At 35.2% G+C, this 14,073-nt stretch overlaps 1 protein-coding gene across 1 annotated transcript; it reads right to left on the bottom strand.

Moving 5' to 3' along the window:
- Positions 1-12,318: 12,318 nt before the first annotated feature.
- LOC113236117 (jerky protein homolog-like) lies at positions 12,319-13,794 on the bottom strand. Its single transcript, XM_026472109.1, has one exon. The coding sequence runs from the start codon at positions 13,792-13,794 to the stop codon at positions 12,436-12,438; it is 1,359 nt and encodes a 452-aa protein (XP_026327894.1). The 3' UTR covers positions 12,319-12,435.
- Positions 13,795-14,073: the final 279 nt, after the last annotated feature.

The raw sequence follows: 14,073 nt of genomic DNA, 5'->3' as shown, positions 1-14,073 counted from the left end.
TTCTGCTGTCCACTAACTAAAATATCTTTTTGAGATATCGTAAAAAAACCGTAACCCAGTTTTAGAATATTCAAATTGTTTAATGATATTACAGCTATGCATCGTTAGGGTAAGCTCCGATAAGTCTAACACAACAACTAATTTTAATTTTTTTCAAAACAGAATTTTGTGCTTTATCTTAAGCTTTTTTAAAACGGATATTTGACCATTTGTCAATTAGTTGGTGGACGGCGGAATTATGTCAATTGTTTTAATTTTTTTTATTATTGTTCCTCTATTGTTTTGTTTATATGCGTGTCTGTGTTTCTGCAATAAACACTCTTCTTTCTTTCAGAATAAGGTACTTTCATGGTCTTATTTTAAATAAATAAAGTTTATTCTTCCATAGCAAGTTCTAAGTGGCCTTCCAACTGTTATGGGCAGACGTATCGCTTACAAAAAAAATGTGTGTATCCGTAATCTCCTGATTCTCCTGAAATCTTTTCATTTTCGTCAACTACTACTTCTATACTTTATTTATTAACTGCCTCCGTGGCCGAACGGTTACCATGCCGGACTGCCACGCAGAGGTCCCAGGTTCGATTCCCGGGCCGGGAGAAATACTTGTATGGCCTATATTTATTTCTCTCGTGAGTTTGGGTGTAATTTGTGGTTGTCTATGTGTGTGTCCATGGCACCCGCGACACAGGGTTTCCCTAGTGCGGGGCTATGTTGAGTGTGAGCGTTATTATTATTATATTATTATGTACTAGTCTACTAATGCATGTTGAAGCAGGTGATAGTTGTGACGGTCGTGGTCACCAGCATCATCAACGACATTCCGAATAATATGTCCTCCTCTAAAAAGAGCGTTAAGGTCATCGCAATGCAAATGCAATTTGTTAGTAATAAATTACTATAATAAGGCAATAAATAATTGAATACCAATTCAATAAAAATTTAATTGAAAGTTAATAGCGACATCTCTAGCCAGGGCTGGTAGCTGTAAAGATATCAATAGGGTGACATAATACTTTCATATATTCCTCATAGATGACACCACGGCTAAAAAGCCGTTGAAAAACCAAAATACAAAGATCCAACAAGCGCATACAAAAATTCGTGAGGTCCACTAGTTGGTTCCGTGGCTTAGTTGGCATAGCGTCTGGCACGGTTTCCTGGAAGACGTCAGTTCGAATACGGCCGGATCGAAGGAATTTTTTCAAAGTGTTCGATCATTGTATTAATAATTATAATAAGATATTTTGTAGGAAATGAAACTATTTTTCCAGATTTAAATCGCGTATATTTGTTTTTTCAAACAAACCGACGTTTCGGGCCCTTTAGAGGTCCCATGGTCACGGTTGACTGAGGTGGTCCAGTCTTCAACCAGTTATGTCTAATATTGATGCAAACCACCCTATTTTTTCACTATAGTTACAATAGTTATTAATTAAATTCCTTATTTTTAGTTTTACAAAGTCTTAAGTCTTTCCATCATGACATCATCCGCCGGGCGTTAGCCACTGTTAACGTGCCCGCTGTACTCGAGCGGTATGTCGCGAACAGATAGCAAGCGCCCGGACGGAATGACTCTCATCCCTTGGAGTATGGGCCGGGCACTGGTGTGGGATGCCACATATGCCGACACACTTGCCCCACCTCATCTCCAGCACAGCAGCAATAAGTACCAGGATCTCGGGTCCAACTATTACAGCCTTTGGAGTCGAAACCCTTGGCCCGTGGAGTCCCAGTGCCCTTCATCTGTACAAAATTTTATCGAACAAATTAATAGACTGTCTGGGAAATCCAAAGGTCGGCCGGCCGGCAGCTACCTCGCCCAACGCATTAGCATAGCAATACAAAGGGGGAACGCTGCCAGCATCTTGGGCACCTTGCCGCTTGGACCCAATTTTATTCATATAATTTAAAAATCCTAATTTTACTTTCGAGTATTTAAGCTTTTATTGTCTTTTCACCTTACCTGTATATTATCAAAAAAAAATACAATTTAAATTTAAAAAAAATTAATACATAAATAATAATATTAAATTCTTATTTACTTTTAAAGAAGAAAGAAAAATTAAGTATAAGTATAAGAAATAAATAAAAGGATAATGGAGAAAAGACAAAACTTAGGAGTTGACGAAGTGATCCTTGACACGGCGTTTGAAGGAATCAAGAGAAGGGGAACGTTGAAGTTTCTTATATTGATCTAACACGAAACCTTGGGTTTTTTATATACAAATATACACCGCAATCTATTAGATAATCGAAGCACAAACTATTGACAATATCTTAAAGAGTTCGACGAAGCGTAACCACGCCAACAAGGACCAACAGATTAACATTCCAGATCGAATAACTTGATAAAATTTCCATATTTGTTTATAACTGTCTATGTATCCTTGTCCGGTTGTAAACTGCTTTTGTTACTGCATTTGTAATATTAACAATAAGTTGAACAAAACGTAACAGTAAGGTCACAGGTTACTAATAGTTACTACGTAACAGATACATCACTCTCATACAACATTGAAAATACCTTCGCTATAATAGCCTACTTAATCTGACTACTGACACCAGGCGGTCATTACGAGGAAAAAGGAATCTACGCACACGCTCAGAATGGTGAAAATAACGTTGCCCGCCGTGAGCAGTCGTACGGAGTCAAATGCTCATAAATGAAAGCTGTATGAGCATTGCGCCGACGTCGGCGCACTCAGCGGTAGGCACTTTTCGTATAACCTCGAGCGTGTGACGGAGCCGTGGTAAGATGGTCAGAGGACGGGAAATAGTACAAGTGTGCATGTATAAAAGAACCAGAAATATTGTTTTTAAAATAAATATCGTAAATAATAAATGTATACAAATGTTTATTTAAAAAGAGCAACTGCTAGAGTTTCTTGTTTTCATTCGTCTCTATGGAATCTGCCTTATGAATGGTAGTAGAATTTAATCATTAATGTGACGATTTCAAGTGCAACCTATGAAATAAAGATGTATTTCAATTTTAGTATTTAACCGATTTGAAAAGCTTATAATACAAATCGAATACACAGAAAAATTTCTTCGACCCGGTGGGTCTTGAACCCACGCGTGCTGCACCGTAGCATTGCTCTTACCAAGCTAGCCACAGATCAATATACCGAGATAGAGCTACGAACGCAGTAATGCTCACATGACTGCTTGGCGGCAGAAATAGGTAATATGGCAGTACTTCCCTGGACGAACCCTTTTACTAGAAGCTCTACTGCTACGAAAATATTGTTCACAATCGTATTAATATCTTTTTTATTTATGTATATAAATCATTGGTTGAACGAGTTTAACACGCACACACTCAATATGTGAAATGGTAAGCCGAGTACAGATTGCTCTGAAAAATTTGCCTTATCTCGCGTAACGTTCCTACTAAACCTGCAAGGACTTTTTGTTATTATCAATGTCTTTTTCAAATACCTCATTCCATATCGTGTTCTCAAGGATTACCATACAATTTTGATAGAATCTTAATGCATTCTCTCCATATACGATAACGATACCTAAGTACTAACCTAAACCTAACACTATACTAGATCAGATTGGCCCGCAGCGATGAGACCTAGATGTCTTGAAACTAGACCAACTTTGACTCTACATGGTGTTTGAATAAATTAAAAGGTTTTGAGTGTTATTATACTTGTATTAGAAAATCATTTCTGATTAAAAGAAAGGCAATGTAATTATTATATCGCACATTTGGTGTAAAAAGGTCACGTCTGCAAAATGAAAACTTTTCGGAAGATAGGTTTAAAGAATCTACGAACGAAATTAATTGGTACAGTCACTTTATATCTACGAAACTACCGTGTATGTCCGAATGCACTCAGACTTGTTCCACGAATTCTAAAGCCAAGACAAAATGACCAACTTCATTTGAAAGCCTGTAAAACTACCTTCATGCAGAAAAGTATTTTTGTAATGGCGCCAAAAATTTACAACAATTTACCGAAAGCACTAAGGTCTGAGAAAAACCTTATGCTATTTAAAAACAATTAGACAAGTTATTGACTAATAAAACTAATAAAATAGAGTATCCGAATTTATAAATGATAAATCCCTAAATTCATTGTCTAATTTTTGACACTGAACGTTATTGACGTTAGTCATATTACGATATTATTAACCGACTTCAAAAAAGGAGGAGGTTCTCAATTCGACTGTTTGTTCTTTTTTTTTTCTTTTTTTTGTATGTATGTTACGCGATAACTCCGGTATTTGTGAACCGATTTTCATGATTTTTGTTTCTTGGAAAGGGGGTACTTCCATAGTGGTCCCATTTCGTTTTGAAGAAAATCATCCACCTCGAAGGGTGGCTGCTCACGCATGAAGATTCATTTTTATAAATAGCGCCTAACTTTAATTTAGGAGCAATTACTTCAATGGTTGATTTTGCTATTTCTCCAATTCAAGGCGTTTTTCTCTCAATATCATTTGAGTAGTGAGAACCGATTTTTATTATGTCCAGTGTCAAGTCCTGTATAGTGGCGAACTAGGAGATATTTCAATAAAACTTGGCAAATAGACGTAATTCCACGTACTTTTGAGGTCGGTTTTTTTAGTACTCTGTACTGAGATTATTTTAATATCTAATTACCAATAAAATGACCCGTGTAACTACCATCGCGTTTAAATTCTGACCGACTAATTAATATTATTGTAAAACGAAATGTGAGTGAATGTATATATGTAATATTTGTATGCCTACTGTTTGGCCGGACACAGTGAAACTAAACTTATTTTGTACGTATCAGCTTCTATATAACCTGTGTTTTCACAAATACAAGAATTATTATTTTTATGAAAGCTTTTTATGTTTAAATAGGAGAATTACAAAATTTCACAAATATATACCTCTATAATTTGTTCCATGTAGTTACTATTATTTTAACAACATTCATAATATGAAAGTAGCTTTCATAATAACGTTCATATTAAGAACGTATGATCACATGTAGATTTATAATATCAAGCGTTCGAAACCAAAAACAAATTCGTAACAAAACATTTATTACACAAAACTCGTATACTCCTAATTACTATACAGAGTGCCATATTACAAATTATTTTTCCAATATCAATAACGAATAATTTATAATAAGTATCTTCTTCCTACAAATAAACATAGTCTTTTTCCTGTGAATTATGTAATTACTTCCATCCAAAGCGGACGCTTAAAGCGATAATTTTAATTTATTTTAGAATTTTTAATTCAATTGTATAATATTTGTTTCCTTTTTTGGTGTACAATAAAGAATTTTTGTATTTTATTGTACTGTAACAGTAAATCACAAACGACACAAAAATGTTATTCACAAGATTACTAATTATACGGCTTTAGCGCATTTGGACGAGAAAAATCTATGTGAACATGGTTATCAAGTGACGGAATGAGGAAGTTCTGCGTCTGGTGGTAAGCAACAAGGCCATCCATAACAATTGCAGTACCACTCAGAGCTTAAAATCGCAAAGACTGGAGAGCACTACGACTGCGCCCGTCATCCTGTAACATAAAGTTGTTAAGTCCCATGTACCTGTAGTCTCACCAGCACCCTTCCACTTCTAAACCGGAACAATGTAATGCTCGTATCACTGTTAGCCAGTCGAAATAGGTATGGTGGCAACACTTCCCTGGACAATCACTTTCACTCTGTGACACTACTTAGAATACATAGACCAGAACCAATGGAGAAAACTCCAAGACCTTCGCCGACAGTACAAACTGTTAAGCCACCGGACGTCGCATAAATATATGTTGCAAATACGTATTTACTAAAAGCAAGCCCTAGTTTCTTACGAATAAATACATTTTACTTACCTAAGAAATATTTTAAATTTTGTGCCTAACTAATTAAGAAGCACCCTGTATAGTCTTTATTTCAGTGCGCATTGTTAAGCAGTAACGGTAACTGAATTTAGGTTATACTCCACATTTTATAGCTCATTTTATATGCTAATGTTTATCTATATTTGTTATATATTGTAAGTTAACAAGCGCTTTAGGGATTCTGCTGACATAAGGCGGTCAGGAATTCACATATCGCACATTGTAATGTATCATCTGAGAGTTATTTTTAAAATACTAACAACTTCGCGTTACTATATTAGTAACATCAAAAACAACAAAAGTGTCATATAGGACAACAAAAATTTAAAAGATAATTAATAACAAAAATTAAAAAGTAAAGTCATTTTTGATAAATTTATTATGCCTTGGAATAAAAGTTGTTATTTATGATGTTAGTAATATAGTCCTGCAATGTTGTTGGTATTTTAAAAATTACCCTATATAATTAAATTTTTATTGAATTGATATTCAATTATTTTTTGTGAAATTCCTCCACTAGTTTGTTATAATTATTAATATATAAAAAAATTCCTTCGATCCGGAAGGAATTTTTTCTGAGTGTTCGATCTTTGTATTAATAATTATAACACACTAGTGGAGGAATTACCCTATATAGTTCTCTTTAGCATGAATGGATGTTACAAATTTGACAGTAAAATGTTAAAAAGATATTTAAATTGTTTGATTCTAAATGTAAGTAATGTTCTCAGAGATGGGCAGTAGGTTAAAACCCAATCATCTTGCACGGGTTTTAACCCAAAAACTAGAAGTTTAACCCATTTCTGCCCAAAATCAGGGGCGAAAACCATTGCACAAAATGTACGGATATTAGTATAGTTAATTCCATACTTATTAGGAATTTCGATGTAAAAAATCTTTTTAGACGAAAAAGATACCTACCTTGCAATCCTATGAACTCTCACTTACTACTAGAAACGCATTACGTTTCGATTTTTAGATTCTAAAGTATACGATCTAGCTATTTTTTATATCGATTAATTTCAACGCGATTTACAAGTTAATTCATTCAATAGAAGCGCGAAATATAAGACCACGCAATAAACATTTCGTAACAATATTGTAAACAATTGAACAAAACTCGATTTACAAGAAGAACGAATATTATGACATTTCAAGTAAAATATTTTTAATGTAAGTTTTAAACTTAGGAAATGATTATTTTAATATATGCTCAGGAATCTCGTAATAAAAATGTTTCCCATAAAATAATCGTTTACCTTAGTTAAACGACATCATAGTAGAATGAGCTTGGACTTCGTTCTAAGGTTAATATTATGGATAAAAATTACAATTTTAGAAAAAAAACCCACTTCCTTTGCCAACTTTTATTGAAATCAGTTACCGGAAAGTGTGCGAAACCGGATTCATCCCCTAATTTGCCTTAGAGATATTCTCTTTCCAACAAAGAAGAATCGTCAAAATCAGTTCACAAATACAGGAGGGATTGCGTAATATCACACAAAAAACACAGTCGAATTGAGAACCGCCTCCTTTTCTTGAAATCGGTTAAAAAACAGAAAGGCAGACAATTTATCTTTACTATTATATGAGTCTAAATTTTAATTAATCGCTTTTACGCTATTGATATAGTGATGTTTTATAAATATAATGAGAATTATAATTATAATAAATTCTCTTTCCTTTGTTTCAGATAACATCCAATCAACATTACAACAACGGTATGTACAATGTATATAAACTATGCAATCACGCGCAGGTATTGCAAACGTAGAGCGGCGGCCTTGAAGGCACTTGTTTATAGTGTTATAGATATTTTGTAGATAAAGTTATTGTCTATGGATTGTAGTGTAATGGTGTTTGAAAGGCAGGTTTTGTAGGTTATAAATTACTACAGGTTTTTTTCTTATTTAAGTTGGTTTACAGACTGGTTTCGTTAAAAAAATTGCCATTTTTACTTAAATAAGTAGAAACACATCATTTATTTAATATGTCAACTAATGACAAATTTCTTCTTCTTCTTCCAATCTTCTAGGGAAGTACTGCTACCTCACGTATTTCTGCCGGCAAGCAATATTGTGAACATTACTACGTTCCTGTTTTAAAGGGTGAGAGCGTTGGTGAAACTACACATGGAATTTGTCAACTTCAAGTCTCAGGGTGACGGTTGCATTGCCAGTGCACCTCTAGCACTGCGTTGACGCGCGTCGTTTACAACCAATCACACTACGTATTTTAAACCTAAGAGGAACATTACTCGTCACGTAACTTGACGTCATAAAAAATAATCAGAAAGAACGTACGTATATAAAAAGCTAGTGACAATAATCCATAGATTAACACCAACTAAAGATCCATTGTCTGTACCTACACGTATACAAGATAGAAGAACAATCTGAAACGTGAACTCAAAAAACTATGCGAAGAATGTTTGACAGACATTACAGCTACACCACATCTCCTTTTATTTATAATATCAAGTGACGGGACGAACAAATCGTACGCCTGATGGTAAGCGACACGCCTGTCCATAACAGTTACAGTGCCCCTGCGCCCGTCACCCCGAGACATAAGTTGACAAGTCTCATGTGCCTGTAATTTCACCAGCACCCTTGCCCTTCAAAACCGGAACACGGTAATTCGGATGTTACTGCTTGGCGGCAGAAATAGGTAAAGCATTACCCTGGACAAACTCTTTCACAAAGAGCTCTACTGTATTACTGGACATTGACCATCTTGGTGGTCCAACGTTTACACTATGGTTCCGGAATCGATTCCCGATAGGACCAATTTGGGAAATGTATTTTTTTTAATTGTGTGTAGTTGGGGTATTCTGTGTAGTGCCCCAGAGCGAACGCCGTTACTCTGGTACTCACGACACACGGAATTCCCTAGCTTGAGACCACGTAATTTGTGTGGGTAGAAGAATGTTAAATAGAACGATACAATCCCAAACTTTTTGGTCCATCGCCCACAGAGGCAAAATAGATAGATAGATAGAATACGCTTATTGACTTTCCACAAGCACACACAACTATGAAACAACAAGTAACGAAAAAGAAAAAAGACAAAAAAAATACATAATAAACAACATATATCTGCTTAATTAATTAAAAGCAAGTAAAATGAAAAAAAATTCAACGCTCACCACCACAGAAAATTATTGAAAACACGTATTTTTTATACTGACATAGGAAAAAAAATACATGTATGTAGTAGTGTATTTTTTTTCAAATGCGATATCACTCCTGGACAGCATCAATGCCCTCAATTATTTTCGAGGCCTCTACCGCCCCTAGGATTCTTCAGCGTCACGATAGTAACCAGTTAATAACGTTAATAACCCACAAAACATTGTAATAGCTTAACGTTGCGTACGAGAGCCCTTTGTGCTGACCCGTGACCCTAATGCGACCAAACCGTTCACAGATAAATGTGAAAATGAATAACGGTGGAATTTACCTAAGAATTTGTGTTCTCAAGAAGCGTTAAATTTAACTTGACTATTGCGTGAAGTTGTAAATACCTTTACGAATTGACGGCACTAAACTTAAACTGCCTATGAGTTACTATGGTTCAACAATTGAAACTAAGTGGCACTGCAACTGTTATGCGAAGGCGTGTCATTGACCACCACACACAGGACTTGTTAAAAAACACCTACCTTAAAAGTAAGTTTATTCCCTTTCACTGTGTTCATTCTCTCCTCATTGATAACTGAAACGCATTTTTTTCATCATACCAAGTGACGGGACGAACAAGTCATGCGCCTGTTGGTAAGCGACACGCCTATCCGTAACAGTTGAGTGCCACTCCGAGCTTTAAAACGCAAAAGTCGGAGGTCGGCTCTTTCACAAGGAGGTCTACTGCTAAATATATATAGGTATATACATATGGAAGTCTTCGTCAAAACGAATCATTTGAGTCCAAACAAAAGGTAGATGCTGGACATTGCTGAGGAGTTCGTCTCATCTGTCTGCCATTTCCATCATCAGAAAGCTTTAGGTTACCACATTGTCACCGTTTTCATTGGAATTATATCTAAGTGCCAAATTTGATTGAAATTGGATAACTGAAAGTGGGTAATATTCAATAAACCGGAATCATTCCCTAATTTATTACCCTTAGTGCTTTTGCGCAATACATCCTTCAGTTCATATTCATTCCGAATCCGAGATTATACAAATATAGAAAACCCGGACCCACTTCTGATGTCGCTTGTGTACTAAGTCCCATCCGAATCCGAAAAAATACGAATATCGCTTATACACCTAGAGATAAAATGATCCCTGTAACATTTCGGACCGTCATTTCTCGGATTTGGATACAATCAATTGATATATCTAGTAGGTCTGTGATTTGACGTCCCTATCTATATACATTCTATTCATACAAGATTTAAGTTAAGAGTATTTATTTTTAACCGACTTCAAAAAAGGAGGAGGTTCTCAATTCGACTGTATGTTCTTTTTTTTTCTTTTTTTTTGTATGTATGTTACGCGTTAACTCCGGTATTTGTGAACCGATTTTCATGATTCTTTTTTTGTTGGAAAGGGGGTACTTCCATAGTAGTCCCATTTCATTTTGAAGAAAATCATCCACCTCTAAGGGTGGCTGTTCACGTATGAAGATTCATTTTTATAAATAGCGCCTAACTTTAATTTAGTAGCAATTACTTTTAGCAATTATTTAGTTGATTTTGCTATTTATCCAATTCAAGGCGTTTTTCCCTCGATATACTTTGAGTAGTGTCGTAGTGAGAACCTATTTTTATTATCTCCAGTATCAAGTCCTGTGTAGTGGCGAATTAGGGGATATTTCAATGATACTTAGCAAATAGACGTAATTCCACGTACTTTTGAGGTCGGTTTTTTTAGTACTCTGTACTGAGATTATGTCATTATTTAATTTTTACAAACATTCTTTGCGTTTTACATACCTTGTAAAGTACAAAATAAAATAAATAATCTCATTACAGAGTACTAAAAAACCGACCTAGAGAGTTCGTGGAATTACATCTATTTGCTAAGTTTTATTTAAATCGGTTACCGAAAAGTGCGCGAAACCGGATTCATCCCCTACTTTGCCAACCTTAGAGGTGGAATATTTTGGAACCGCTACCGGGTACCACCCCTTCCTTTTTCCTTCCAACAAAAAAAGAACCATCGATATCGGTTCACAATTGTCGGAATAATCGCGTATCACACATAAGAATAAAACTCCAATTGAGAACCTTCTCCTTTTGGAGTCATTTCGAAAAAAACAAAGTTCCTCGTTGATTTTAAATACATAATTAACTAAAATAACAGATAACTTAGTATAGCAATTTTCGTCGAGTCACCGCCGCGGAATCTCATGATTAAGGACTACGAATTGATTCGAAACATGTCAAAAAAATCGACTTAAATACTCGAGTTATTCGTTATTTCAGTCAATGTGTCCTCATTGATTCTCGTTAGATTTATTGTTCTAGGAACACGAGCTAAAGTCAAGCACTATCATTTCGGAATACGTACTTGTTTACATTTAAATCTCATCTTTTAATCTAACGGAATAAACTAAAAAGACACTTTTGTTATAGTTTACAAGATAAGGTTTGCTCTTATTTACTGCAAAAAAATAGAACGTAAGATTTGAGACAAAGACTAAAAACTTAATTAGACTAACAAATCAAAAACACTTTAAATTAAGTGCATATATTTTTATTAAACTTCAATCAATACCTACAAACAGTGGATGGCCTGAAATCCCGCAACGGTTAAAAGGAAAAAACGAAAAATTAACACCAAATAGTTATATTTTTAATAATTGTAGTAAAGTAACTACTAGTTACAGTTTAAGGTAACCCTTTAAAGTATAAGTAGTAATAAGTTGTACATTACCAAACAAAGCTGTAATTTTAAATGTATGCCAAATTATCAGAATGCTTATACAAATAAAAAAGACGAAATAGGCTCTTATCACAATACACCTAACTAAAATAGCAACGTAATAATATGTATCAGATAAATACATCAATTACCAACCAATTTCCCTTCGGAGCACTGCCCAAAACACCCAAACCAAAACCAATTTGGAAAAATTAATTATTAATACAAAGATCGAACACTCAGAAAAAACACTCACAAAAAATTCCTTCGATCCGGTCGGATTCGAACCGACGTCTTCTTGCATACCGTGCCAGACGCTATACCAACTAAGTCACGGAACGAACCAACGGACCTCATGAATTTTTCTATGTGCTTGCGTCGTGTCTTTGTACTTGGTCTTTCAACGACTTTTTAGTAGTTAATTTTACAAAAAAATAATTGAATATCAATTCAATAAAAATTTAATCAATTTGGAAAATTTCATTTCCCAAATTGATCCTACCGGGAATCGAACCTGAGACCTTCTTTTGCACCCACAATGCAATGCGTTAGGCCCCGAGGTTGTTTTTAAGGTTTAGAACAAAATAATTCGGGAATTACACTCTATGTATATGTATATAATGCCATAAAGTTTTGGTAAATATACTCAACATAAACCGATCTCTTCTTATAAGAAAAAAAAAAGACTGTCCTGGTTTACCAAATTACCAAAGTTATTTAAATGTCTTCTGATTTTACGACTCCATGTTCACAAACGTCAATATCAAGGGGAAGCGCCTCCAATGGATCTTCTGGCTTAACTTTAGTAAAATTCACATCACCAATATCATCATCGAAAACGTCATGAATTTCTTCCGTCTTCCCGATCAACCAATCCCTAAGTCCGTTTTCGTCAATTCCTGAATCTCTCAACGCTAGTAACAATTGTTCTATACTAATAGTACTATCAATCTCTTCAGATATCTCTAAGTTTGGACAGAGCTTCTTCCATGAACTTCTAATTATATTCGGAGAGCAAGAATTCCAAGCTTCCGCTAAAACATACAATAAATCTGTTATATTCATGCCTTGAAGGCTCTTTTTTACACCATCGTCCTTCGATAAAACGTTTAGTAAGATTTTCTTCTTAAAAGTACTCTTTATAGTTTGTATAAGGTCGTGGTTCATAGGTTGTATCAAATGGGAACATTCAGGTGGTAGGAAAAAGGCATTAATCATCCAATCGTTGGATTTCAAATGATATTCTTCAGGGTAACCTGGTGCTTCGTCCAAAATCAAAAGAGCCTTCTCCGGTAAGTTATTCATGGTCATGAAAGACCTTACCGTTGGTACAAATTCGTCGTGAAACCATTCAGTAAATATATCTCTGGTAATCCAAGCGTTAGTTTGTTGTTTATAATAACACATTGATGATAAATGTGTTAAATCTTTATTAAGAGATTCTTTACTGCATACAAATAAGTTAAATTTGTGAGTGCCAGTGGCGTTTGAACAGGGCATAATTGTTATTTTGTCTGTGTTTATTGTTTTCTCTTCATTGTCTTCCATTCTATGAGCAGCATCAGTTAAAATTTTCGTCGATACGCTGCTGGCATCAATACAGTACAGTTGGTCTGGAATTAGGCCCAGTTGTTGTACCTTTTCTTTGAAAGATTTAACAAAGTTAACAATCACATTTTCGTCATGAGATTGGAAGGAAGCTTTTTCACCAGCGGTGCCAGAAGTGTTAAATTTGATACCATATCTCTTTTTAAACTTATCTAACCATCCGCTACTCGCTTTAAAGTCCCGTTGCGCTATACGTTTATATATCTCTTTAGCCATTTCTTTCAATTTGTCACCATTAACAACAATATCCATAGCACGTTGCTCTAAAAACCAATTATACAACGCCGCATCCAATTCCGGATGTTGTCCGAGCTTCAAAGTCCTCCGATTCTCGGAAATATTATTCACGTTCGCCATTATTTTAGTACGCCTTAACTTTATGTCGTAAATTGTAGAACGTCCAATGCCGTAATGCAAAGCAACATCTGTCATTGTTTCACCGTTATCCAGCATGTTTATGATTTGCATTTTGTCCTTTAGTGTTAGTGTTTTGTGTTTTCTTGGAGTTGACATTATTACGCCGGTAAGTTTACAAGAAATCTGGCATTTGAGTGTGATAAAAAGAAACGTGGACTCACGTTGACGTCTCGCGGAGCACTAAAGAACTAAGAACAAACCACTATTGTCCGCGCTCCTCTTTCCCCTCAGCCCGGATTATCGAGTAGTCGGAGTATAGACGTTATCGGAGTATAGAGTTTATTTTATTTGCGTTAAGGTCGAAATGGAGTTGCATGTTGTAAAGAGCGT

This window comes from Hyposmocoma kahamanoa, unplaced genomic scaffold (genome assembly GCF_003589595.1).
Source record: "Hyposmocoma kahamanoa isolate Upper Pololo Valley unplaced genomic scaffold, ASM358959v1 89, whole genome shotgun sequence".
In the NCBI taxonomy this organism is placed as follows: Eukaryota; Metazoa; Arthropoda; class Insecta; order Lepidoptera; family Cosmopterigidae; genus Hyposmocoma; species Hyposmocoma kahamanoa.
This window is presented reverse-complemented; position numbering and strand designations above follow the sequence as displayed.